Genomic DNA, 27,008 nt, shown 5'->3' with positions numbered 1-27,008 from the left:
TGAACCAACTTCAATGTCTCCTGGGTAATCCACTTCTTATTGATCTTTTCTTCTTCTGGAACAGTCTGCTCAATTGCCTCTTCTGTAGCGATGGCCATCCCTGCGACTCTCTTATCTAGGTCTTTCTCTGTGGCGATATTCTTAATCTTCTCTTTGAGCTCTGCTCTGTATGCACTCCCTGTTTCTTCCTCACATAGCCTCACCACACCTCTTCTTTTCTTAAACTGTGTCTTACATTTTCTTTTGAGTTTTATCTTGATGTTTGCAATCACTAGACTGTGGTCTGAGTCTATATCTGCTCCTTGGAAAGTTCGGCACTGCTGTACTCATGTTACCCATCTTCATCTTATCAAAATCATATCTATCATGTTCTTGGACTTCCAGTCATTCAATCGCCACATCCACTTCCCACAGTCCTTTTGTGGGAATCTCGTGTTACAGATCACCATCTCATGCTCTGTGGCAAACTCTAATAGTTTCTCACCTCGTTTGTTTCTTTCTCCATATCCAAACCTTCCCATGACTCTCTCTCAACCTTCATTATCTGTTCCATCCTTTCTATGCCAATCTCCTCTGACGATCAACACATCTTTCTTCAGTATCTCCTCCATCGTGTGTGTTAAGTCTTTATAGAACAGTTTAATCTCTTCCTCCGTACTGTCCGATGTGGGTGCATACACCTGAATGACTGAGCTGTGGAACAGTTTTGCTTCGAATTGTGTGACCATCATTCTTGCACTCACAGGTTTGTATCCTGATAATGCTCTTCTAGCTGTTTTGCTAAGAAGGAGTCCAACTACTGCTTCATGCTTTTTTTCCTTGCAAAAAATGACTTTGCAACTGCATATCTCTCTTGATCCCATCCAACGGATCTCTGCCAGTCCAAGTACATCACATCGGTATCTCTCCATCTCCTTCCGAAGCAGCTCTAATTTTCCAGTTGCCCACAGTGTTTGGACATTCCATGTTCCAATGGATAGCATGGGTGTTAGCTGCAATTTTCTTTTGGTAGCCACCTTATCAACCCAACCCCGATTGCTCCATTGGTATCACCTTGTTTATCTGGGTGATGTCCGAGCCGGCATCTTTTAACATTTAGTTACACTGGCATCTGATTTCATTCATACTGTTGTTTGACAATCAGCGCTTCGACACACATCTGACCAACCCTCCTCATTTGTCCAGGCTTGGGACTGGCATGGAGCTCTCAGTGGCTTCATGGAGGAGTTACGAAGTTGAAGGCTGCTATTAAATCAACCCTCAGTCTTCTCTTCTGTAAACTAAACAAGCCCAAAATCCCTCAGCCTCTCATCATAGGTCATGTGCTCCAGTCCCTTAATCATTTTCATTGCTATCTGCTGAATCTGCTCCAGCCTCACCAGTGTCAAATAGAGGGGAACAACCACTTCTTTATATCTGCTTGAAATGCTCCTTCTAATGCACCCTAGTGTGCTGTTAGCCTTCTTGGCTACAAGAGCACACTATTTACTCATATTAAGCCTTTTATCCTCCATAACCCATAGGTCCCTTTCCGTTCTACTGCTGCTTAGCCAGTTGGTTGCTAGACAATAACAATGCTTGGGGTTCTTCTACCCCAGGTGCAGGACTCTACACTTGTCCTTGTTGAACCGCAGCAGATTTCTTTTGTCCCAATCCTCCAATTTATCCAGGTCCCTCTGGATTCTCTCTCTACCCTCCATCATATCTACCTCTCCCCCTACCTTAGTGTCATCTGCAAACCTGCTGAGGGTACAATCCAGTCCCTCATCCAGGTCATTAATAAAGATCTTGAACAACACTGGCTCCAGAACCAAGCCTTTCAGCACTCTGCTTGAAACCGATTGCCATCCAGATACCGTCCCATTGACCACTACTCGTTGGGCCCGATCATCAAGCCAACTTTCTGTGCATCTTTTAGTATAAGGATCCAATCCATACTTCCTCAACTTATGGGCAAGAAAATTGCAGGAGACTGTATCAAAAGCTTTGCTGAAGTCAAGGTATATCACATCCATTGACTTCCCCATGTCCACAGAGCCTGTTACCTCATCATAGAAGATAATCAGATTGGCCAGGCACGACTTGCCCTTGATGAATCCATGTTGAGTACAATAGGTCACTTTCTCTTCTTCTAAGTGCTCCAGAATGGATTCCTTGAAGATCCCCTCCATTATTTTCCCAGGGATTTAGGTAAGGCTGAACAGTCTATAGTTCCCTTCTTTCCTTTTTTAAAAAATGAGCACTACGTTTCCCTTTTTCCAGTTATCTGGGATCTCTCCCGATTGCCAAGAGTCTTCAAAGATAATGGCCAAAGGCTCAGTAATGATGTCTGCCAATTCCCTCTGTACCCTTAGGGGCACTAAATCCAGACCCATGGATTTGTGTACATCTAGTTTTTCTAGGTAGCTCTTAACTTGTTCCTTCCCCACCAATGGCTGTCCTCCACTTTCCCATACTGCATTGTTTAGCAGCGTAGTGTGGGAGCTGTCCTTTGTCCGTGAAGACTAAGGCCAAAAAAGCATTGAGTACTTCAGCTTTTCTTACATCATCTGTCACTAGGTTACCTCTCTCATCCAGTAATGGCCCCATGCCTTCCCTGATAGCCCTCTCATTGTTAACAGGCCTGTAGAAACCCTCCTTGCTGCCTTTCACATCCCTTGCCAGCTGCAGTTCCAATTGTGCTTCCGCTTTCCTGATTACTGCCCGTCATTCTCCAGCCATATGTTTATACTCCCCCTTAGTCAACTGTCTACGTTTCCATTTCTTATATGCATCCTTTTTGAGTTTAAGCTGACTAAGGATTTCCCTGTAAAACGAAGCTGGTTGCCTACCATGTTTGCATTTCTTACTATGCAGGGGGATGGTTTGTTCCTGTGCCTTCAGTAAGACTTCATTAAAATACCGCCAGTTCTCTTGAACTCTTTTCTCCTTCATCTTCATTTCCGAATGGATCCTGCCCACTAGTGTTCTCATGGAGTCGATGTCTGCTCTTTTGAAATCAAGGGTCTATATTTACTACTCACCTTTTTTCCTTTTGTCAGGATCCTGAAATCTACCATCTCAGGGTAACTGCAGCCCAGGTTGCCACCCACTTTTATTTCCCCTACTGGTTCTTCTCTGTTTGTGAGCAGCAGGTCAAGTTGCGCACGGCCCCTGGTCAGTTCCTTCAGCACTTGTACCAAGAAGTTATCCCCAACATTCTCCAGAAACTTCCTGGATTGTCTGTGTGCTGCTGTATTGGTCTCCCAACAAATGTCCAGATGCTTAAAGTCTCCCATGAGAACCAGGGCCTGTGATTTGGAGGCGTCTTTTAGTTGTCTGAAGAAATCCTCATCTACATCATCTCCCTGATCTGGTGGGCTAGAGCAGACGCCAACTACATCATCACCTCTGTTTCTGGCTCTAAGCCGAACCCAAAGACAATCAACTGTTTTTTCTCCCTCCTTATACTGGAGCTCTGAGCAATCATACTGCTCCTTCACAAAGCCTAACTCCTCTTCCTTTTCTCCCCTGTCTGTCCTTCCTAAACAATTTATAACTGTCCATGACTGTACTTCAGTTATGTGAATCGTCCCACCAAGTCTCCATTATTCCAACCACCTCATAGTTCTTTGACTGTGCCAGGGCCTCTAATTCTTCCTGTTTGTTCCCCAGGCTTCTGGTATTAGTGTACAAGCACCTTAGAGAAGTGGCTGATTGGCCCACTTTCTCCTCTTCACCCAGGAAGCCTACTTTATTGTTCCCTACTCCTTCCCCACTTACCTCAGGGTTTGTGTCACCATCCCCCAACAAACCTAGTGTCCCAGGAGTAGAAGGGGCTTGCTGGATGACTGGTGGATGGAGACGAGACAAGCAGTGAGCGTACAAAAGCTTTATTAATGATGGCTTAATCAATGTTATGAGGGGAGTTAAGAGGGGATACCTAGTGTGCTCTAGCTGTCTACCCCCACACTATGTCGGGTGATGGACAGAGAAAAGCCTGTACTTACAGGATGGTTATCAAACTGCAGATGGTGAGCAGAGCCCACACCAACATCTAGCCAAAAGGGTCTGGATTTTCGGCAGGAGGGACAAGCGACTCGGGCCGGCCGATGGAATTGTCAAGATAGAAACATCTCCAATTTGGGAGGGGGAGTTGATCTTTTATTGGGGTTTGGACACAGAAACAATCCCTGGGCCAATACGTTGTTTCCTTTAGGAGTTGTCCTTTTTAGGAGTTTCTAATGCTTGGTGAGGTGGTGGTTTTGCTTCTACATATGTGACTAAGCCTTTACCTGGCCCCGCTTCCACGTATGTGACTGAGCCTTTAGCTCTTTGCGGGGGGTTGTTGATACATGCTGGCATGTGAGGTTCTGATTGGGTAGCAAAGCCTTGATCATGCATGGGGTGCACGCAGGCCGCAGCTTGCAACACTGTCATGGTCACACCAAAAATATCTGTGCCCACGCCTAGTTTAAAGCCCTCCTCACTAAGTTTGCAAGCCTAATCACAAGATGCTCTTTCTTCGCTTCATAAGGTGGATCCCATCTCTTCCCAGCTATCCTTGTTCACAAAACAGAATCCCATGGTCAAAGAAACCAAATCCTTCTCTGCAAGACCACCTACACAACCACACATTTACCTCTACAATTCAACAATCCCTACCCAGACCCCTTCCTTCCACAGGGAGGACACCACTTGTGCTCCATATTCCTTGATCTTTCTTCCCAGGGTTACATACTCCGCCGTGATCTGATCAAGATTGCTCTTCCCTGTATCACTAGTTCCTACATGGAGAAGTAGGAAGCAATAATAGTCTACAAGTTTGTGATTTTTGGCACAGACTCTGTAACATCCTGGATTCTAGCTCCCAGCAAGCAGCCAGCTTGCTGGGATTGTAAGTCTGGGTGGCAGATGGATGACTCCATCCCTCTTAGGAGGGAGTTCCCGACCACCGCCACTCATATTCTTCTCTTAAGGGTAGTGGTCATAGAACCCATATCCCAGGACTGCACACTCCATGCCTTAGAAACTGTGGGGTCTCCTTCTGATGCATTCCCTGTGAGGTATCAGCCTCAGCTATCTCCACTGTATCACCTGTGCAGAGAGGCTGAAAGCGGTTACTTAACTCCATGGGAATTGGAGAGACTTGAACTGGTTTTCTCCTCCTCCTGGAAGTAACACGCTTCCAGTTCTCCTCCTTGTTTTGGGCAGCCTGCTGTACCTGCAGTATTATCTGTTGCCTTCTATCCAGAAAGCCTTCACCTTCTCTGACGGACCTGAGGGTTGGGATTTGTGCCTCAAGTCCTTTAACCTTCTCTTCTAAAATGGCTCCCAGCTTACACTTGGGCCAGAGAAAATCCTTTCTATCATTCGGGAGGAAGACAAACACGGCACATGCCACGCAGGTCACAACACCAGAGCTCTCCCCAGCCACGTCACTCTCCATTTCTCCCTTGACAGAGATCCCTTATTTGTTTCTAGTGCCGCCTTGGAGGGCACAAGAGAAACAAACTTACAAGAATGGGAAAACTGATAAGGGGCTCCCCCATAAGGTGAACTCCCAGGCAAACTCCCTGTTTGCTGCTCCTGTTTGCGGCTCACAGGGTTCCCTGTAGCTGCCTTCTTATAAAGCTGTGACTGGTTAGGCCCAGTTCAAAGCCTTTGCCTCCAGTCTAATCAGCCCTTGAAGGTCCACCAGGAAGGAAGCTCTCCCAAGTCACACCTTGCAAGCTTACCAAACTGCCAAACAAGCTTTCTCCCCTTGACCTCCCCCCACCACTTACTCTTCACGAGAATGAGGGGTACCAGGGTCGACTGCTGAGCCCTGATGGTTCCATTTAGCGCATCCCCACTAGGTGTGCGATATCAAATCCCAGAAGTTTTACCCGAATCAAGGTGATCTCTCTGTAAGTAGAGGCATACCCTCATTCTAAAGAGCCCAGCTCCTCACATGCATTGTACAGGAGGCCTAACCCCTAACTCAGCCTGTGCAGGTTGCATGTTGCCCCATAGATGTCTGAGGTGTTTTAGAACTTAGGGACTGCAGTTCTGAATGTCACAGTGTCAGACTCCCTTTGTGAACCCCACTGATGGTATTAATACATCTCCGAGTTGAGGCTGCACAGCAGGAACCCTGCCTCCACACCCTTCCCCAGCCTGTGCAGGGCATCTGTGAACTTTCTGATTAGTGTTCTCATTCCCCCACGGTCACATGTTCCTAGAAGAAATTAAAGCAGCTGTGATAATGCTTTGTGCTTGCACACAGCATACAGCTTCCCACTCCAGGTTCAAAGAGTCTCACAGACACCAGTGGGTCACATTGTAGTTCCTTGTGTGACCGGGGTGTCCAGGACAGCCCTCAGTGACAGTGCTAAGGGCAGGGCAGGCTGCAAAATGGATACTCCGAAGGCTGGTGGGTAAAATGACCATGGAACTTCCCGATCACTCACAGGCTGTGCTCCTGATCTCCCATCCTGGTTATTGCAAAATAAACACATCACACAGCCCCCTTATTGCCTTCCCAGCTCTGGCTCCCAATCAGCACCTCAGGCTAGCACAGAGGGAAGTTATTTTACACTCTGCTCACTATACAAAACCAAGTCATACTAAGCCCAAAGGGCTGTGCCAGCGACACTGCCAGGCCAGCATAGGTTTGGCTCTTGCCCCAAGTGCCACACTGCCCACCAGCTCTGTAGCATCTAGCAGTAAAGGGTTACTATAGTGGAGAAGAGAGTTTGAATGGTGAAACAAATACAGAGACTGATGCCCGTGGGAGTTCATCCATGGGGCTTAAGGGGAACAGACCCTGAGTGAGCAGTTGATGATCCACAGGAGGGGTCTGCTTGCCCAGGCTCGGTGTAGACAGAACTGCCCACTGGTGGAGCAGGCTGAAGCCAGAACAAGCCCCACATGTGCCAACAGCACAACACTTCTGTAACCCAGACAGAGCCAGGAGCAGAGCCAGGTCAGGATCTCTAGAAGGGCTTACCGACTCCCTGGTCCTGGCACAGCTCTTCCCCCCAGCGCCTGGCAAGTCACAGGCAGGCTCCCTGCCCCAGGCCAGTGGAATCCCCTGGCCCAGCCTGGCTGGGCTCTGGTATGGGCTGATCTGGGGTGTGTGCACAGGAGGGAGTGTCAGTGTTGTGCTCTCAGCGCCAGGCTGGGAGTTTACGAGTCCCCTTTGTCAGGCAGCCGCCTCTCCCCCAAGTAGCTCCCACTGCCCTCACCCGAGTCCTTTCCTTCCGTCTGTGGTTTCTTCCCTATTGCCCAGCTTTGCCCTCTCCCTTCCCCGCTGGTGCAAACCCTCCTGGCATGGGAGTTAAGGCTGGGTGTGTGACTAGCACTGCCCCACCCAACCAGGGAAAGTGGGGGATGGGCAGGAGAAGGTGCTTCCTCTCACAATCCCAGGCTGCCCAAGAGCTCTGGGCTGATGACTTCAGCTCCCTGGGAACTGGGGGGGTCTCCCTCTGTGTGGGTCCCACTGGGCACTGAACAAATTCCTCCTCATATGACACCACTGCTCCCTCCAACACCCCCCAGTGCTGAGTACCTCACCTCCCCCTGCTCATAGGGCAGAGCAAGTGCAGGGCAGAAAAGCTCCTCTCTGAATCTCAGACTTGGCTGTTTGGGGGTGCAGTAGGAGAGCTCTGCAGAGAGCCTCAGGGTCACTCAGATCTGCTCTGTCTGTGGCAGGGCCAGGCCAGGATCCCTCACTGGCAGGCCTGGGCTTGGCACCAAGATTCTCCCGCCACCCATATGTGAGGAATCCTCTGAGCTCCAACGTATGGCTGCAGAATTCTCCATGCATCTTTCTCCCTACAGGTGAAACTCCGCAAAGACATTGCCCTGCTTAACAGAGTGAGGAAGAAGATTTCAAAGGTGACATCTAAGGAGCAGAATAAGGCAAAAGAGTGGGAAGTGAGTGTCTGCGGTTTGGTTTAATAACCTTTAATCTCTCATTTCACTGGAGCATTCTGAACAATTTACAAGAGACTTGATGAAAATAGCCAACAGCAGCATAGCATCAAAACAGACAAACAAATAAACCCTATTTGTTATAATAAATGGCGTTTATTCCCAAAAATATTCGGCCTGAGGAATATGGAGTGAAATGAAAGGATTAAAATAGCAAATCTTTGTGGCACTTAACAAAACTGGGCCCATTTACCTTGACTCAAATCATAAAAGCAGTCCAGTAGCATTTTAAAGACTAAGAAAATAATTTATTAGGTGATGAGCTTTTGTGGGACAGACCCACTTCTTCAGATCTGGAAATTCTGATAGCTGAAGAAGTGGGTCTGTCCCACAAAAGCTCACCACCTAATAAATTATTTTGTTAGTTTTTAAAGTGCTAGAGGACAGCTGGTTTGTTTTTTGAAAATACAGACCGACACAGCTACCTCTCTGTGCCCTGAATCAAATGTTCATGAGTCTCAGATAAACCCACAGCCACCTCGGTAGTGGGAGACACTGAATGAGACCCCTGGTTCATTGGCTAGTTAATTCTTTACTGAGAAGTTCTGGGCTTGGGGCAGGAACCACTTGGTGTGATTTCCTGGCCTGTGCCATGCAGGGGTAAGATGAGATGATCATATTGGTCCCTTCTGGGCTTAAAATATGAATCTGTGAACATGCATTTAAATCTATCTACTTCACCCTAAATGACCTTATACACTTGATATTTCTGCTGGAACTTGTGGCTTAGTTTGTTCATTTTATTCCCTAAAGAAAATAGCGATGTATCAGAAACAGCAAACCCTATCTGAGTTTGAGAAACTACAATGGTTTCTGAATGAAGAAAAGGAACTCGCTCTCCAAAGACTGGAGGAGGCGAGGGGGGAGCGTCTGAAGAAATTAAATGAAACTGTCTCCAAACTCTCCCAGCAAATCTCCTCTCTGCAGCAGCTGATCACAGAGCTAGAGAACAAGTGTACACAATCAGCCTCTGAGTTGCTGCAGGTGAGTTATACAAAGTCCCCCCTTAGTTTTAATTTTCCACAGCCATGGAAACAAACACGGACTCTATCCCCTCCCCCATGTCCATATTATCATTATTTACTGGTTTACTATTTATTTATGTAGTGCAAGAAATTTAAACAGCATTACACAGCAATATTAGCAATATTTAGGCCAAAATGTTCAAACTTGGTTCCCTAAATTTAGGGACCTACAGGTAAAATGATCAAAAGCAGCCAAGTGAAATAGGAGCCCACGTCTCAGTTTGAAGTGTGACTTATGGCCAGACTTTCAAAAGTGGGGTTGGGCTAGTGAAGTTCGGCATGTCGTGAGGTTTCCAAAACTATAGTGCTAATGCTTCTTTCAAGACAGCCCCTCCCATGTGCTGAATGCTTTCCAGGATCCAGACAGACTCAGCTCTGCTCCTAATCCATTGGTAGCCAATAGGTGGACCATGGATCAGAACTGAACTGTCAGAAGCTTTCGGACAGACCCCAAAATATTTTTATTTACCTCTTCCTTTTTAAATGTTTTAAAATAGTTTTCACTCCAGCCTGGAACTCGACCATGTTTTGGCCAAGAAGTTGGACCTTGATTACAAAATAACTAACTAACCCTGCCCTAAAAGATTAGTCAATCAATATTCCTAAATTCTCACTTGATGCCCATCACTATGACATCAGAGCACCTCCCAGTATCATCGAATGGTGGGCATGAAGCTTTTGGGGGTTGGTTACCTGAGCGCTGAGTCCTTCCACACCTGAGCCAGTTCAGCATCTGTGTTGCTCTGCAGCGGGACAGTAACCCCAACTCTGTGCTTTGTTTGGTGGATGCCAGAGGATCTGGCCCAGCAGGGACGATTGGTAGGGAGCCCCAGAGAGTGTCAGTGGCATCTCCTCCCAGCGGTGAGCAGGCTGAGGTTTTGTTACTGGTAGGGCAATATGAAAACACATTGTCACAGTAAGAGCGGTGCGTATGAGGCAGCATTTGCAGCCTCTAGAGATCAGTTTGGCCATCACTTTTTGCCATGGAGTTTTTGTTTAACACTTGCCTGACATGATGTAAAGGTGAGTTTTCCTAATCTTGAGATTCATTTTGGCAGCTCAGTGCAGTCTCTGGAACATCTGCAGAGTATTTCTGGGAACCCTCAATTTCTCTTATTGTTTGCTAATAATTAAGACACCATTTAGTGACCCAGTGCACCCCGGTACCATTAGTGACTGGTGAGTCATACACACACCTCTGGAGTTGTACATCAGTGCCATTAATCACCCACCATTCAGCTATTATTACCTAATTACAACACATGTTCATGTAGCTGAGAGCAGTGGGCGTTCTGACATCTGTAAAGCCTCTGGGAACAAAGAAAATGATCCAGACATTCTGTGAATGGAAGAGTTGACCTCTGCACAACTAATGCTTTCTTATTTACTGTCTGTCTCCTTAGGATGTCAAGGGCACCCTGGCCAGGTGAGATTTCTTCTCAATTTAGTATCCATTTCTATGAAGCCCATTGCAGTGGTACCTGTGCTGCATGTCTGAGCACTAACGGGATTGTGTTTGCCTTAGGAGTGAGCAAATGAAGCAGCAGCAACCAGACCTCAGTGCAGTTGAACTGACGGCTGTGTGCAGAGCACCTGGCATGCTGGAAATGCTGAGCAGATTCACAGGTAAGACAACACTCACAAAGAAAAGCCAGAGACCTCTGCCGTCTCCCACCTGAAAATCACCCACATTTTCCCATTCTCAAATCCATGTACCAGGTTCCCCTGGGCTCCTCCAGTCACAGGTACTACAAGTGCTGTGATGCACATAGACCAACATGATACACTGGCTCCCTAGAGAAAAGTGGTGTGTGCATTCAGGGGCTCTGCCTCTGATAACCTAACACTGGAAAAGCCTGTGAAGTGCATACACCCACTGCTGGTGCAAATCCCAACTAAGGGTATATCTGCAAGTGAGTTAAAATGTTTGATTCCCTGGTTTGATGCCAGGGTAGCACAAGGGGCAGCTTCAGTTACTGAGTACAACCCTCCTGTCCCCAGGTCCCTTGGTAGGTGCTCAGGCTGCTGGCCCCAGCTGCTCACACTGCCCTAACTATGCTGCTGCCCTCAACACGCTGGGCTGAGCAGAGCTAGCACTGGTACATCGCAGGAGCTGGGAATCGCATCTCCCGGCTCAGATGCAGCCCCAGCCTCCGTCCCAAATTCTCTGACTGTCTTCTGCTGGGTGTGGCAGGCTCCTGGGTCCCAGCAAACCCACTTCTAGTTTTCTAGCCCCACCACTCACATCCCACAGCCCTTTATGGGGCCCCTCATTGATAAGACCTAGGGCAGCTTCCCTCTTGAACAGCTCATTCTTCTTCGAGCAGTGTCCCTGTCGGTGGTGATGTGTCCTAATGCGAGCGACCAGAAACTTTTATAGCAATGTCTTCTTGCACCACGCATGCACTGTGGCACCTTCTCATGCCACTGATGTCCATTAGGGGTGTGTGAGGCCCTCTGTTCCTTCTCTGTCATCCTTGGCAGCAGGCGGAGCGTCCTCTCTCGCCCATTTCAAAAGAAAAACAAAACATCTGTTAATTCCCCCTGGTTACCTCATACTTCCAAGATTTACGCTTCCCCACACACTTAAAAAAATTCCCTGCATTGTCATCAGCCCACTGCTTTTCACTGCACATGATGTGAGGGTCTCCCAGCTTCAGACATTGTGAATCCTGCTGAGATGCTATGTCCTTCTTAGACAGGCATTCTGCCTGCATAAAGTGTCTTGGAGTAGCTCATCAGACGCAGATGTGTCCTCACTACTCTAGTCTAACAGTCAGAGCATGACACAACTGCACCAACAGCTTAAAAACTTTTCTTTACAAAAAGTCTCTTCAGCCACCTTCTGAGGATGTACCATCTACTTTGAACTCAACACCTGAGCCAAAAGGTAGGGATGAAAATTGTCCCTCTTCCTTTTCTGGCAAATCTATATCTAAAGCCAGTCTAGCCCTGGCCAGATCTCCACCCTCGGCACTGACCACCATCAGGGTTAGCACGGCTGACAAGCCTGGCACCTGTAGCATGACACTGCCAAAGACGCCAGCACCACACAAAAGGGCACATTTGGAGCCCAGATGGAAACAACCAGCACTGACCACACCAACTAGCCTGCATCAGGATCATTCCACACCAAAGACGACATCTTAGCTGGCACTGGACACGGCACTGAAGAGACCCTGTGCCAGCTCACCACCTCTCAGTTGACTGTTGCTGCCTACAGCACTGACTACTTCATGATCCTCAGCACCAACACAGGAACATCAATGGCACAGATCTCCATCAGTACCATTGTCTCCATGCTCCTCTATTCAATTGGGGCACTCACTGAACTTACCAGTTTTCTCAAATTCCCTGAGTAATCCAAATAAAGATGGAGGAGTCTTTATCCTCACCAGATGATGTGGTTATTTCCACCATCCTGCCCCCAAGCGATGACTCCAAAACTTTCCAAGATCTTTGTAAATGAATGGCATTCATACAGGAGAGAGATTTACAAGAGGTTCAAGAAAAACTGTTTTGCCTCTTATGAACCTAACAACTTCCCACCTCTTCCAGAATCACACCCCCATGGGCGAGGCCATTCTGGACCCAGCTGACAACTACTGGCAATCCCTGATGTCTGTCACTCCTACCAACAAAAGAGCAGATGGAAAGTATTTCATTTCACCCAAGGGAATGGACTTTTTTTTCACCCACCCTCCACCCAATTTCTGGTAGTCGATGCAGTTAGATGGATTCAGACAACCCAGTGTCAAATCTACCCCACATGACAAGCATCACAAAAGAATGGACATTACGGGGCACGAAGTATACTCCTTGGCTACCTTGCTCCTCAGGGCAGCAAACTATACTGCCATGCTAGCGGATTATGATTATCCTACTTACTCTAAGATGCAGAAGCTTGTACAATGCCTGCCAGGACAAAAAGGCCTATCTTAACATCGTGCAGGTGGGCCATACAATCTTGTGCACAGCATTATAATTCGCTATGGATGCAGCTGACACCACTGCCTGCATCACAGCCTCTGCCTTAGCAACGTGCAGAATATCTTGGCTCCAAGCATTGGGGTATTGAGAGATTTGCAGCAAAAATTAAAGGATCTGCCCTTCAACAAAACCAATCTGTTTGCTGCAAAAACTGATGAGGTGCTCCATCTATGAAAGACTCCCCCATGACCCTCTGGATCCTGGGCATATACATGCCTGTCTTTAAGAAAGCCAGATACAATGCCTATCAAAGACCTACGAATGACAGCCAACAAAAACATAGGCCCCAATGACATAGACCTCAATGTCAGCAACAGCATCAAACTTCAGCACCCCAACCTCCTGCATCCAAATAGCAGTTTTAAAGATTTAGTTGAGAGTCAGAAAGACGCTTTACTGATGGTCACACCATCACTCAATTACCCACAGCTCCACCACTGCCTTTGCCCTTTTTTACAACAATCAGCACAAATACCAGCAAATAAATGGGTCCTGGAGCTTATCTGCTATGGTTACTCCATCCCCTTCACTTCCCTCCCCTTTACCCACCCTTCTACTCTGTCCCTCCTCAGGGACCCCTCTCATGAAAACCTCCTACAAGAGGTGCTTCACTTTCTAAGGTTGGGTGCCGTAGAACCAGTGCCAATGGAGTTGCAAGGCAGAGGCTTCTACTCAACATATTTTCTATTAAAGAAAAAGAAAGGTGGATGGAACCCTATTTTAGATCTAAGAAGGTGCAACAAATATGCCACTTACCAATGATTCAAGCTGATGACCCTAGCAACAATAAGTCCAGCTCTGTATCAAGGCAATTGGCTTTTGACTTCCAAGATGCATATTTCCACATCGCAATTCATCCCACCCACAGGCATTTTCTATGGTTCACAGCTGGTCATCATCACTACCAATACCAAATGCTTCCTTTTGGCCTTTCAATAGTTTCCAGAGTCTTTTCCAAAACTCTAGTGTTGCGGTGACATACCTACAGTGCCTGGGAGTTGTAATATTCCATACTTAGATGACTGTCTCATAAAAGGCACATCCTTCCAAGAGACACAAGGCATGGTCAGGAGCACAGCAAACCTCTTACTCAGGCTTGGTTTTCACGTAACTTATGACATATTCACACTCAATCCCCTTCAATCTCTAGAATTTGTAGGAGCATGCAGTGACACCACTACAGCCAGAGCAACTCTACCCATGCACAGATTCGAGGCGTTGTGCAGCTTCATACCAGTCGTACGGGAAACCCCTACCACAATGGCTTGAGAATGGCTAAAAATCTAAGACCACATGGCTGCCACAGCCTACCTCATCAGACTAGTGAGGCTTTATGAGATGCATTCAGTCTTGGCTCACCACACTGTACATCCCATACAGAGACCTGATCTCCATACTGGTTACCATTCCACAACAGGTCCTCACCTCCTTAGTTTGGTGGATGGATCTGCACATGTAGCTGGCTTCCCATTCCATCAGCCAGCCTCCACACTCACCATTATGACAGACGCATCACTCTTGGGATGGGAAGCCCATCTAGGAACCCTCACAGCCCAAGGCAAATGGCCTTTCACAGAGCAAACGCTCCATATCAACCTTTAGGAACTCAGAGCGGTACAGTATGCATGTCAGTGCTTCCTGCACCACATAGCTTGCAATACAACCACCATGACTGATGGACAGTGTGACTTGTAAGAATTATATCAGTTGGCAATGCGGTGTGCAATCTTCCTCCCTATGCATGGAAGCTCTCAAACTATGGAATTGGTGTCTAGCGTGCCATATTACCCCGGTTGCCTCTTATGTCCCAGAAGTGTTACACATCACAGCAGATGCCCTCACCCACAAGTTTTATAACCACCACAAATGGGAGATAGACTCACGAACCCTCAATCACGTATTCAATCAAACCAGACATAGATTTTTTTGTGACCAGCGCCAATCACAAATGCCACCTGTACTGCTCCAGAGCTGCCCTAGGGAAACATTCCCTTGGGGATGTTCCCCTATCAAATGGGATGCACCATTACCCTACACATTTCCACCCCTTCTCAAACTTCACTCATGGCTCCAGGATGCCAAAAATACTTGCTCAGAAAGAGTAAAATAAATGTTAATCAACAGCAGGAAAGTGCCCACTGGAAAAACCTACATTTACAAAGGGACCAAATCGAAAGAGCCATGCAAAGGTATGAAGTAGTACAAAGCCCATTAAAAGACACAGGGTAATACTGGGTAGGCAGTCCATCGTGTCCAAAGGTGACGTCTTGAGCTTGCACAGGCTCATCGGTTGTGGACTCGCATGTGGCTGAGGAGTCCAAGCTTTGCACAGCATGGGCCTCCACAGTGGGGCAAAGGAATTGTCCTGGCTCTGTTGGTGCGGCTGCTGCTGTTGCTTTCTTCCTCTCATGAGCATCAATGAGATGTACACGTCGCTGCTCTTCAAAGTTGTCATACATGTGTTGTACGAGAACACGCCAGCCTGTTTGGTCTCTTGCATGCTTGTCTAGCTGATCTGGTTTTAAACCAGCATGAGCAATGTTGGCCGTCACGCAGTCTTTATACCTCTTGTGAGGCCGACCTCGATTCCTTTTGCCCTGGGAGAGTTCACCGTAGAGGAGTTGCTTAGGGATTCTCAACTCCTCCATTCGTATGACGTGCCCTGTCCAGAGAAGTTGGGCTTTCAGAATCATGACTTTGATACTCGTGGTTCCTGCTCTGTCCAGGACTTCCAGGTTCATAACTCTGTCCTGCCATCGAATGTGCAGTATTGACCTCAGGCTGCATGTGTGGAAGCCTCCAGCAGTTTTATATGTTTTCTATACAAGGTCCAGGTTTCACAGCCATACAGGAGACTGGTCAGGACTCCAGCCTTGTACACTTTCAGTTTAGTGGACTGTCGGATATTGTGCTGATTCAACACTCGCGCTCTCAGACGTCCTGGTGCCCAGCTGGCCTGGCAGATTCTGGCCTTGATTTCTTTGTCAAGGGAGCCATCACTGGCTATCACACTGCCAAGGTACTTGAACTCCTCTACTGTTTTTAACTTTGTTCCTTCAATAAAGATGGAGGCAGGGAGAGCAGCAGATCCTGGAGCAGGTTGAAACAGTACTTCGGTCTTTCCTAGGCTGATGGTCACACCAAAGAGGCGAGAGGCATCAGCAAACTTGTTGACAATGACCTTGAGATCAGATTCCTCATGCGCCATAAGTGCAGTTGTCAGCAAAAAGGGCTTCAAGGATGAGCCTCTCAAGTGTCTTGGTTTTAGAATTCAGACAACAAAAGTCCAAAAGTGACCCATCAAGTCTGTATTTTATGTTGACTCCCTGGTCCAGGTCCCTAACTGTGTGGCTGAGGACGCACGTGAAAAAGAGGTTGACTAACAGTGGGGCCAGCACGCACCCTTGCTTCACACCATTGGATATCTCAAATGGATCTGAGGACTCGCCACTTGAAAGAACAAAGCCAGTCATGTCATTGTGGAACAGGTGTATGAGGTTAATGAATCTTCTCGGGCAGCCAAGTTTTGACAGAATAAGCCACAGGGCTTCTCAGTTGACGGTGTCAAACGCCTTGGTCAGGTCTATGAAGACAGCATACAGATCCAAGTTCTGCTCTATACACTTTTCCTTGACCTGACAAACAGCAAAGATCATGTCAATGGTGCTGCGGTCTGGGTGAAAACCACACTGTGCCTCTGGTAGGTTCTCCTCTGAGATGCTGGTGATCAGACCTTTGAGGATGACTCGAGCCAAGATCTTCCCAGCAGTACAGAGAAGGGAGATGCCCTGGTAATTTCCAGTCAGCTTTGTTGCCCTTGTTCTTGAAGAGCGAGATGATTGTGGCATCCTTAAAGTCTTTGGGCATGTCTTCTTCCTCCCAGATGCTGATCAGAATGTTGTGAAAGGCTTCAAGTGACACTGGTCCTGCCACTTTGAAAATTTCAGCAGGGATACCGTCCACCCCAGGGGCTTTGCCAGAGCTGGTCTGGCTGATTGCCTTTTTGACCTCATCTATTGTAGGGGGCAGGTCAAGACTGTCTATTGTGGGTTTCTGAGGGGTCTGGTCTAGGCCCACAGGGTCAACAATAGAGGGTCTGTTGAGAAGGTTGCTGAAGTGCTCTCTCCACCTATCGTTGATGCTGTTCTTCTCCCTCAGAAGGGTCATGCCATCTGCAGGCAGGAGAGGTGTAGTACTTGGCTTTGAAGGTCCATATATAGCTTTGATAGCATTGAAGAACATCTTGGAATTCTTGGTGTCAGCGTAGTATTGGACTTCATCAGCTTTACTCTCCCACCACTCCTCTTGCATTTTGCGAAGTGCCATTTGTGCCTGGCTCTGAAGGTGTTTGAAACAATCCTGTTTGGAGATTGAGGACTGATCATTTTGCCATAGCAGACATGTGTTCTGTTTTTCATCTGAGATCTTCATGATGACTTCGTCATTTTCATCAAACCTGTCTTGGTAAACTCTCTTTTTCAGTCCTAGTGTTAACTTGGCTGACTCCGTCACCAGGGTTTTGAACTGGTCCCACTTTTGTGTTGGGTCTCCAGTCAGAGGTCCATGGGATGTCATCACTTCATCAAGGCAGGCTGAGAATTTCTCACAATGACCAGTATGTTGCAGCTTCCCGGATGTTGAAGGAGGGTCCGACAACTTTGATCTTCTTGCAGTGCAGTGTTGTGATGTGCAGCATAAGGACTGATCTGATGAGTCTATGATCAATCCAGCACTCAGCTCCCTGCATGGCTCTGGTGATCTTAACATCTCGAATGTCCTGCCTGCGACTGATGACATAGTCAATCAGGTGCCACTGTTTTGATCTCGGTTGCATCCATGTGGTCTTGTATTTATCAGCTTGCCTGAAGAGAGTGTTGGTAATTGTCACGTTGTTTTCTGCACTCAAGCTCAGCAGAAGGTGGCCACTGGCATTCATTTTACCAACACCATGATGCCCCAGCACCCCTCTCCAGGTCCTACAGTCCTTGCCGCCCCTGGCGTTGAAGTCACCCAACAGGAGAAGCTTGTCACTAGGAGGAGTTGTTTTCACGAGATGGTCAAGGTCCTCATAGAAACTTTCTTTTGCTTCGTCGCTGCTAGTCAGTGTGGGGGCGTAAGTGCTGATGACTGTAATGTGGCGAGAGGTGTTGAGGGGGAAGCAGAGCTTGATCAGATGCTCACTGGTGCAAGTTGGTAAGTCAGAAAGCTGGTGCAGAAGTGATGTCTTGATGGTGAGTCCCACTCCGTGGATTCTGTCTTCATTTTCTGGCCTGCCTTTCCAGAAGAAGGTGCAACCTCCTTTTGGTTTGCAGATGGATCCTTCCTCTGCCAGTCTGGTCTTGCTCAGGGTGGCTGTGTCAATGTTATAATGTGCCAGTTCTCTTGCTACGAGGGCTGTTCTTCTCTCAGGCCTCACAGCATTCTCCCCGTCCAAGAGGGTGTGAATGTTCCATGCTGCAAATATTATCTTTCTTTTCACTGTTTTTTGACCGCTATGAGGGGTAAAACTGCCAGCTGCGGCATGCTGGCCATTTTGGTTGGGACAAGAAATTTTTGGGACACCTTTTCTAGGCCCCTCTCTCATTTTGAGGGTGAGCAGTGCTGTTCCTAACAAGGCCTGCTCAGTCGCCTGGGATGCTGCTGAACTCCTCTGTCGTCCTGGTCAGAGTTGAGCGACCAAAGTCCACAGGCCGCCTATGTGTAGGTTTGGAGATACAACTCCCAGCGGTCACCTCCACCTGTCACCGCCCCTCTGCCATTGCCAGAGGACTTTGACGTAGACAGAAATGATGCGAATGTGCAAAGAACCTGTGCAGGAGAATGTTTAAGGTGGAAAAGCCGTTGCACAGGGGCAGTTCCAGTCTCTTGACCTCAGAAGCCTGGTTCCAGTGGTACAAAAAGTCGTCACGGCTGGGACTTCCTAGGCTGCAGTGGATGGCCAGGCCGTCTTTGGTGCCTTGTCATGCCCTTCGCTCTCCACAGAGCGTTGCAGAACCGCCTTCCTGGTCATTGGATCTTGCTGTTGATCAAATCTGCCCAGTCCGCCGGGGCCGACTTTGCATGCTGGGATAGGCAATTCCCTATCTCACCACAGGTTTCAGACCTGCCGTCCCCTCACCTGGTTTAGCCCACCTGTCGAGGAGGTTTATCAGGGTGTGGCTGCTGCATGTTACAGCTTCTTGGAGCCACAGGTGAAAGCTGGGTGCCAGGGGGGAACAAAGGTGTACAAACTGCCCCGAAGAGACACAACAAGTCCCCACACCAGAGGTGCTACCCCTCCTGGACAGCCCATACACACCCACAGGGTAATAGAGGGTGATACAAAGATACATAGTAACACAAAGCTTCTATCAAAAGATACATTCTATCCAGGGCTGCTACACATGGTGCTGGCACGTGCCCCAGCCCTCATCCTACCACCTCCAGCACCTGTCCCTCCTCTTGTCCACCAGTCCCAGTGGAGCTCCCCACTGCCTCACACCCCTCAGGCCCCTAGTGCCAGCCCCTCCCCTCAACTCCTGCAGCCCCCGGTACCTGCCTTTATCCCCCCAGTGCTTCTAGTGTCCTCTTCACTCCATTGCCCCTACCCCTCTATCCCCCAACCCATCACCTGCCCCTCCCCTTCCTCTCCCACTGTCAGGTTGTCCCCACCCCTCCCCCGCTCCCCCTGCCCTCACCCCTCAGCGTCTCCTCCCAGGCAGAGGGGCCCTGACTCCCCTCAGACAACACCCCCAGAGCGATCACTGGGGCGCAGGTTCATTTCCCTCCGACCCCAGGGACCAGCCCTGCCCCCGCACTGACTCTGTGACTCTCCCCAGTGGACGTCACTCTGGATCCAGACACGGCTCATCCCCGACTCGTCCTGTCTGAGGATCGGAAACGTGTGAGACGCGGAGACGCCCGCCAGGATCTGCCCCAGAACCCCGAGAGATTTGATCCTTGTCCCTGTGTGCTGGGCGCGGAGCGGCTCACGGGCGGGAGGTGTTACTGGGAGGTGGAGGTGGGAGACACGAGTGAGTGGGACCTGGGGGTGTGCATGGAATCTGTGCGCAGGAAGGGGAAGGGCAAATACTCTCCCATGAAAGGTGTATGGGCCGTGCGGCTGAGGAACGGGGAATACAAGGCCTGTACCTCCCCCCCGACCCCCCTCCCCGTGAGCGCCAGGCCCGGCCGGGTGGGGGTTTTCCTGGACTACGAGGCGGGCGAGGTCTCATTTTACAATGTGACTGACAGGTCCCATCTCTTCACTTTCACCCACACCTTCTCCGGGCCCCTCCGCCCTTATTTCAGCCCACGTAACAACGCCAGGGGGGCAAACGCGGCTCCCCTGACAATCTGCCCCCTTCCAGCACTGTCAGTAGGAATCTCTGTCCCTGACAGTGACCTTGTAGCACAGCCCAACCTTAAGGCATAGCTGAGTGGTTTGAGCCAGAGCCTACTAAACCCAGAGTTGTGTGTTTAATCCTTGTGGAGGCCCTTTTAGGGATCTGGTGTGATCAGGGTGGTGCTGGTAAGAAGTACTGCCAGACATCTGTTGGGTTTTGCTGCCCTCACCTTTCTCAGTGTTTCCTGTATGCTGTGTGCTCCGGCAGTCACTCAGGAGAGATTCAGGTGCTGCCCAATGGATTAGCAGAGCACCCACTGTGGGCAGCATGTGTTTCTATTGGTGGTGCACATAAGCACATGCCTCAGTGCACAGAACAAAATTTAATCCACACAGAAAAAACTTAGAGGGAACATTGGCCCCAGGAGCAGCACCCCTACCGGCTGCCCGCTGCTTCTCCTACCGTCCCTCCGCCAGTTGTTCCTGCCAGCTGCCCATGCCTACTGGCCATCTGCTGGTTGCCCACTGCTTCTCCTACCATCCGCCCACCTGCCAGCAGATTTTCCCACCAGATGCTCATCTGCTGTCTTATGGGTTTTGCTGTAGGCAAAATCCTGTGATTTCAGCTCATAGTGGCATTCAGGTCTGGGCCTCCTCACAGCAGCTAAGTATCCACCAAGGTAGAGTCTCACAGAATGACTATAGACCTATCTTTAGCTCTACATTTGGACAGTGGGCGGGGGAGACCTAGTCAAACCAGTCTTACAACTGTAGAGCCAAAGGCTTCCAGCCAGCTGGTTCAACCACCTTCCTGCCCCAGCTTTAATGGCATAATGCTTTGATGGAAGGAGTCCCGTGCAATCCATATCTTATACAGCAGTGTTGAATAGTAACAGAGTGATAGCCATGTTAGTCTATACTCTATCCAAAAAAAACAAAAAACAAAAAAACAGTCCAGTAGCACTTTAAAGATTAATAAAATACTTTATTAGGTGGTGAGCTTTTGTGTGACAGACCCGCTTCTTCTGTTCTGGTAAGGCTAGGGTCTGAAGAAGTGGGTCTGTCCCATGGAAGCTCATCACCTAATAAATTATTTTCTTAGTCTTTTAAGTATTACTGGACTGCTTTTTTGTTTTTACACAGCGGTGATGACTGCCCTGTACCCCCACAATGACTTCAAGCATTGGTGAGACTCCACAATTCTTACACTGGGGCTACGTCTACACTTGCACACTACGTCGAAGTAACCTATTTTGACATAAGAACATCGAAATAGGCTACCTCGACACATATCATCTACACGTCCTCCAGGGCTGGTGCTGTTGATGTTCAATGTCGAAGTAGCGATGGGGAATGTCAAAAGGAGCCGCCCTGGAAGGCAATGTGGAGCATCCACACACACAAGTGCTCCCCGTCGAAATATGGGGCCAGCAAAGCCCCAAGCCACTGCCTTAAAGGGCCCCTCCCAGACACACACAGCCTGCACAGCACGAGATCCACAGAGCTGACAACCAGTTGCAGACCCTGTGAACGCAGCATGGACCCGCAGCTGCAGCAGCAGCAGCAGCAGTAGCCATAGCCAGAAGCCCTGGGCTGAGGGCTGCTGCACGCAGTGACCATAGAGCCCCACAGGGCCTGGACAGAGCGTCTCTCAATGCCTCAGCTGATGGCCAGCATGGAGGACCCCGCTATTTCGAAGTGGAGAGATGCAGATTGTCTACACACGCCCTACTTCTACTTTGAACATAAAAATAGGGCGCTATTCCCATCTTCAATGTCGAAATGGCACATGGCACGTGTCGATGTGACGCATGCTGTTTCGATGTTGTGCCGGCTACTTCAAAGTAGCCAGCTAGTGTAGACGCATCTTGGGTGATAGCATAAATTGTGACTTTACAACAACATGTTGTTTACAATAGCTAAAACCTCATACCTTCATCTGCTCCCATCAGGCTTTGTTTAGAAGGCATTACATATGAACACCTTTGTATTTTCATGCAAATGATCTCTGAAGAACTCATTCCCCAAATCCTTCAGTGGTATTGAGCTCCTGCTGGCACACTCCTTACACATGTAAGAAGTTTCTTCGTGGACTAGAACTAGCTCAGTATTTTTGTTCATTTCAACTTAGTAACTTACTGTGATCTTTCACCTGCAACCACTTAAATCCAACTTTTAATACCAGAGAAAAAAAACTACTTTTTGTTATTGTCAAGCCTGGTGTAAATATCTTTTATCAGGGTTGCAGTGAGACCAACCACTGTGCAGATCTCTCTTTAAATGATAAATGAGATGCACATTGTTATGAGTGTTCTCAGTGTAAAATTTTAACAGAGGATAAGACTGGTTTGTTTGGGGTTTTGGCTACTGGGGGTTGCTTTTCTGGGTTCTGAGCCGGTAGAGCTGAACCCTCTCAGAGCTGAGCTGGGTCAGTGCCTGTGCTGTGCTGCAGGTGAGTGGTAACCCCAGTTCTCTGCCTTGCCTGGGGGAGGACAGAGCTTCTGGCCCAGTGGGACAGGGGAGCCCTACAGAGTAGGTGGGAGGGTTTCAGTGGTGTGATCAGCACCCCATGTCGCAACCCAAGGGGTCTTATGTGGTTCAACCCCTCGCAGTGGACAGCTGCAAATACACATTTGCTGTTTCTGTTTCTGGGCTCAGGCAGTCAGCCCTCACTGGTGGGATAAGATCATTCTGCAGGCAGCGGGTGACCAGCTGTAGGGCTCTGTCTGAGAGATGGGCTGACCCAGCCCCAGAGCTTGCAGTGACAGCAGCATGCAGTGCCCTGCCGATGTCTTTTGCAAACTGCTCCAAACACCATCAGTCTGGAGTGACACATGGTGGGTACAAGTGTGGTGTGCTCCCCAAATGTTGTGGGGGGGGGTCTGGCCAGCTGCTGGTGGGGGGCTCGCAGTGGGGGACTGGAGCCTGCGGCAAGGCCCATAGCCCCTCTCCCACAGTCGCCAGCAATGGTGGTGAGAATGGAGCTCCCTTTACTCTCCCAGCTGGGTCTTGTGGGGTGGGACTGCAAAGGGGTGGGAGGCTGAGGCGCACAGACGGGCTGCGGTTTGACCGCTCAGCAAGGGCTCTAGCAGAAATCGGAACCGGCTGCGGCGATGTTCCCAGGGACGCCTGTGCCTCCAGCTGAGCCATAGGACGGAGCATGTGCAGGGGCAGGACCAGCTGCTGATCCGGGGAGAAGGGACTGGACTGAGTGCTGGGCGGTCCCTGTGGAGTGGAGCTGCCGTGTGCTCACAGCTGCACTTTCCCCTGGGCTTGTGCTTTGATACTCACTCTAGGGGCTCGTCTGCATACTTGGCTTAATCTAATCCTTGACCTTCCCCCCCCACCCCTCCGCTCTCTGATTTGCTCACCTTGATTATCTTTTTCTGATTTGTCAACTTTGATTACTGTTTTTGGTTCTGTGCCTTAAATCTTGAGTCTGTTCTGGTCTGGCTCTGGTCTGAAGAAGTGGGTCTGTCCCACGAAAGCTCATCACCTAATAAACCATTTTGCTAGTCTTTAAAGTGCTACTTGACTGCTTTTTGTTTTGATACTGTATAGACTAGCACGGCTTCCTCTCTGTTATTCTGTAAAACCCTGTTAATTGTTTAAAATGTACAGATTGTGCAAAATGCACTGACTTCTCTTTACTAATGAACTTTTCATTGTTGTTTAATATCAATAACAATCCACATAGCAAACAGCAATCAACTTCCAATGAAACACTTAGGCCGCGTCTACACGTGCACGCTACTTTGAAGTAGCGGCGCCAACTTCGAAATAGCGCCCGTCACAGCTATACGTGTTGGGCGCTATTTCGAAGTTGAAATTGACATTAGGCGGCAAGACGTCGAAGTCGCTAACCCCATGAGGGGATGGGAATAGCGCCCTACTTCGACGTTGAACGTCGAAGTAGGGCACGTGTAGGTGATCTGTGTCCCACAACATCGAAATAGCGGGGTCCGCCATGGCGGCCATCAGCTGAGGGGTTGAGAGACGCTCTCTCTCCAGCCCCTGCGGGGCTCTGTGGTCACCGTGTGCAGCAGCCCTTAGCCCAGGGCTTCTGGCTGCTGCTGCTGCAGCTGGGGATCCATGCTGCATATACAGGGTCTGCAACCAGTTGTCGGCTCTGTGGATCTTGTGTTGTTTAGTGCAACTGTGTCTGGGAAGGGGCCCTTTAAGTGAGCGGCTGGCTGTTGAGTCCGCCCTGTGACCCTGTCTGCAGCTGTGCCTGGCACCCTTATTTCGATGTGTGCTACTGTGGCGTGTAGACGTTCCCTCGCAGCGCCTATTTCGATGTGGTGCTGCGCAACGTCGATGTTCAACATCGACGTTGCCAGCCCTGGAGGACGTGTAGACGTCATTCATCGAAATAGCTTATTTCGATGTCGCTACATCGAAATAAGCTACTTCGATGTAGGGTTCACGTGTAGACATAGCTTTAGTGCCACAGTAGAGTGACACTTTGGTGACCTCCAATCCCAGTTGAGTTCACACCTGGCCCCTGCCCACTTCTTTCTTTGGGCCTTTTGCTGCTGAAGGGTGAGGCTCAACGTTACAAGGGGCGTTGGCTGCTCACACAAGCCGGACTCCCAGTGCGGCTGTTACTCCTGGGGAATTCTGCACCACTGCACATGCCCAGAATTAATGCCCAGAGCAGAGGTTTTTTTATCAGAAAATACATTTGCAGAGAGAAGTGCTGCAGTTCTGCCTTTCCTCCATCAGTGGTCACTGCAGATCCAGAACATCTGGCAGATCCAACCTAACAGACAGCACCTGGCTACTTCTTCACAGCCACCTGCCCATGGAGCCAGGCCAGTAGGCAGAGCTGGGCACTTAGGGCTGCTGGGGAGGGGGGGTGGGGTCCACAGGCAGGTGCAGAAGGGTCAGTGGGGTCAGATTTGGGGTGGGCACAGGAGCTAGATGGGGGCAGGGACACCATTAAGCTTGGGTATGAATGGGAGGGGGCTGCATACCCACATGGGGATGGGGGCTATTGGGCTGCTGAGTCACAGGAGGGCCAGAGCTCCACATGGGGCCATGGGGTGGTGGGGTGGATGTCACTGATTGTATGGGACGGGCTAAGGGTCAGCCAGGGTCTGCCTGGGGGAGGTTCCCCAATTGCATCACAATCACCCCTGCCCCCAAACCAAACTGTTATTTGAGTGAGGGCAGGATAGCTCAGTGGTTAGAGCCTGGTTCATGTCCATTCCCTGTTAGCCAGGTGTGCACACCACTGGCACCGGTGCCGGGAGAGTTTTCCTTCGCCAGTATCTGTAGGGGCCTGGCTCATTTCTGTCTCTTATACAACACTTATAAAAGTTCTCTTCTGAAAGGCTGTGGCTGGCTGTGGTGCCTTTGGTGAGTTGGGGGGTGTTCCTTTGCTGGGTGATGAGGGACTGGCTCTCTGGAGCTGGAAGGACTTACTGTGCGGTGATGGGGTTTTAATAACCTGCCACCCCAGTGTTCCACTGTATATGGGTGGTAAGTGAGACTGAAGTGCAAAGGGGACCCTCTGACTGCAGGCCACACTGGGTGAGTGGTGATCTAGGAGAGCAGGGTTAGGACGGCTTGTGTCCAGAAGGGTCTAAGTCCCACTCCTAGCCTCCTTCCTCCCTTTCCAGCCAGACCAGACTGACCCCCTCCCAACAGCCCACTTCCAGTTCCAGCCAGCCAGGCCCCTCCTCCCTCTTTTGCCCTGTTCCCCCGGAAGGAAGACAGGGCTCACCTGATGGCCCAGGTTACAGAGAGCAGGAACTCCCCTTATCTCCCTGTGAGACGTCATCACACCCCAACTCCCATCACCCCCACACACTGATGCTGACCCTAGGGAAACTGAGGCACCCGCCTGGCATTACTGCCAGGCATCAGGAAATGCAAGCAACCTAACCAGGGGGATAAACTCCTCACACCCCGACCTGGTCTCAATGTGGCCTCAGGCGGGAGGGGTGGGGCTGGAGTCTGGCCTCCCCCAGCCCTGAGCTCACCTGCTGCTGATTTTGGATGGGGCCAGTGTGAGAGTTTCAGACCTGGCCAAGGGCTGCACTGTCCTCCAGAGGGAGGGGGGCTCTGGGAGGGAGACTGGGGGCAGTGTAACAGCATAACCAATATGGTTTCTCTACAGCCATATTGAGCGGTGTAGAGATCTTCTGCTGCTAGAATACAGAGCAGCTGGCAGGAACTATGAAGCTGCAGGTCACATACTCACATTCCATCCACACGTCAGTACAGGAGTGTCACATCCAGTAGGTAAGATGAAGACCACATCCTAATGCCACCCACTGTCACCAGATACAGAAACAGATCTCTGGATGGGTAAAGAAAACTTAGTTAACAGCACGTTACCTGGCAGGCAACGACTTATCAATAGCTGAGGTTGTGGGATCCCCATTCTCTCATGATTGTCTTCATTTTTCGACTGTTTTCTGTATACTTCTGTCTGATTTGTAATTGCTCCCATCTGCTGTGTAATTTTGTCAGGTGTAAATCAGTTAAGGTTAGTGAAATTATACTAAAGTAATTGGTCAGGGTAGAGCTAACCAGGACTCAAGTTTCACTACTTAAACTGGGGTCCAAGAAGGAAAAAGCGGGGAAAAGAAAGGAAAGAACATCAAGCAGGAAGGATGGAAGAAGGAACACCTTGAGGACTCACTCTCCAAGACCCTGAGGTGCAGCGACCAGCATCTGGAGAGTGACATTGTCTGTCCCCACAA

At 49.3% G+C, this 27,008-nt stretch overlaps 1 protein-coding gene across 1 annotated transcript in view; it reads left to right on the top strand.

Moving 5' to 3' along the window:
- LOC142024882 (E3 ubiquitin-protein ligase TRIM11-like) overlaps nucleotides 1-20,736 on the top strand; it is a 151,801-nt gene extending 131,065 nt beyond the window's left edge. The window contains exons 2-6 of the mRNA XM_075017189.1: nucleotides 7,804-7,899; nucleotides 8,710-8,940; nucleotides 10,385-10,407; nucleotides 10,507-10,607; nucleotides 19,790-20,736. Of these exons, the coding sequence (XP_074873290.1) occupies nucleotides 7,804-7,899; nucleotides 8,710-8,940; nucleotides 10,385-10,407; nucleotides 10,507-10,607; nucleotides 19,790-20,385 (1,047 nt within the window). The 3' untranslated portion in view covers nucleotides 20,386-20,736. The remainder of the gene's footprint in view (nucleotides 1-7,803; nucleotides 7,900-8,709; nucleotides 8,941-10,384; nucleotides 10,408-10,506; nucleotides 10,608-19,789) is intronic.
- Nucleotides 20,737-27,008: the final 6,272 nt, after the last annotated feature.

The sequence above is a fragment of the Carettochelys insculpta genome, chromosome 22 (genome assembly GCF_033958435.1).
Source record: "Carettochelys insculpta isolate YL-2023 chromosome 22, ASM3395843v1, whole genome shotgun sequence".
Taxonomy (NCBI): Eukaryota; Metazoa; Chordata; order Testudines; family Carettochelyidae; genus Carettochelys; species Carettochelys insculpta.
The sequence above is the reverse complement of the archived record's forward strand: the minus strand, read 5'-3'. Positions and strand labels throughout refer to the sequence as shown.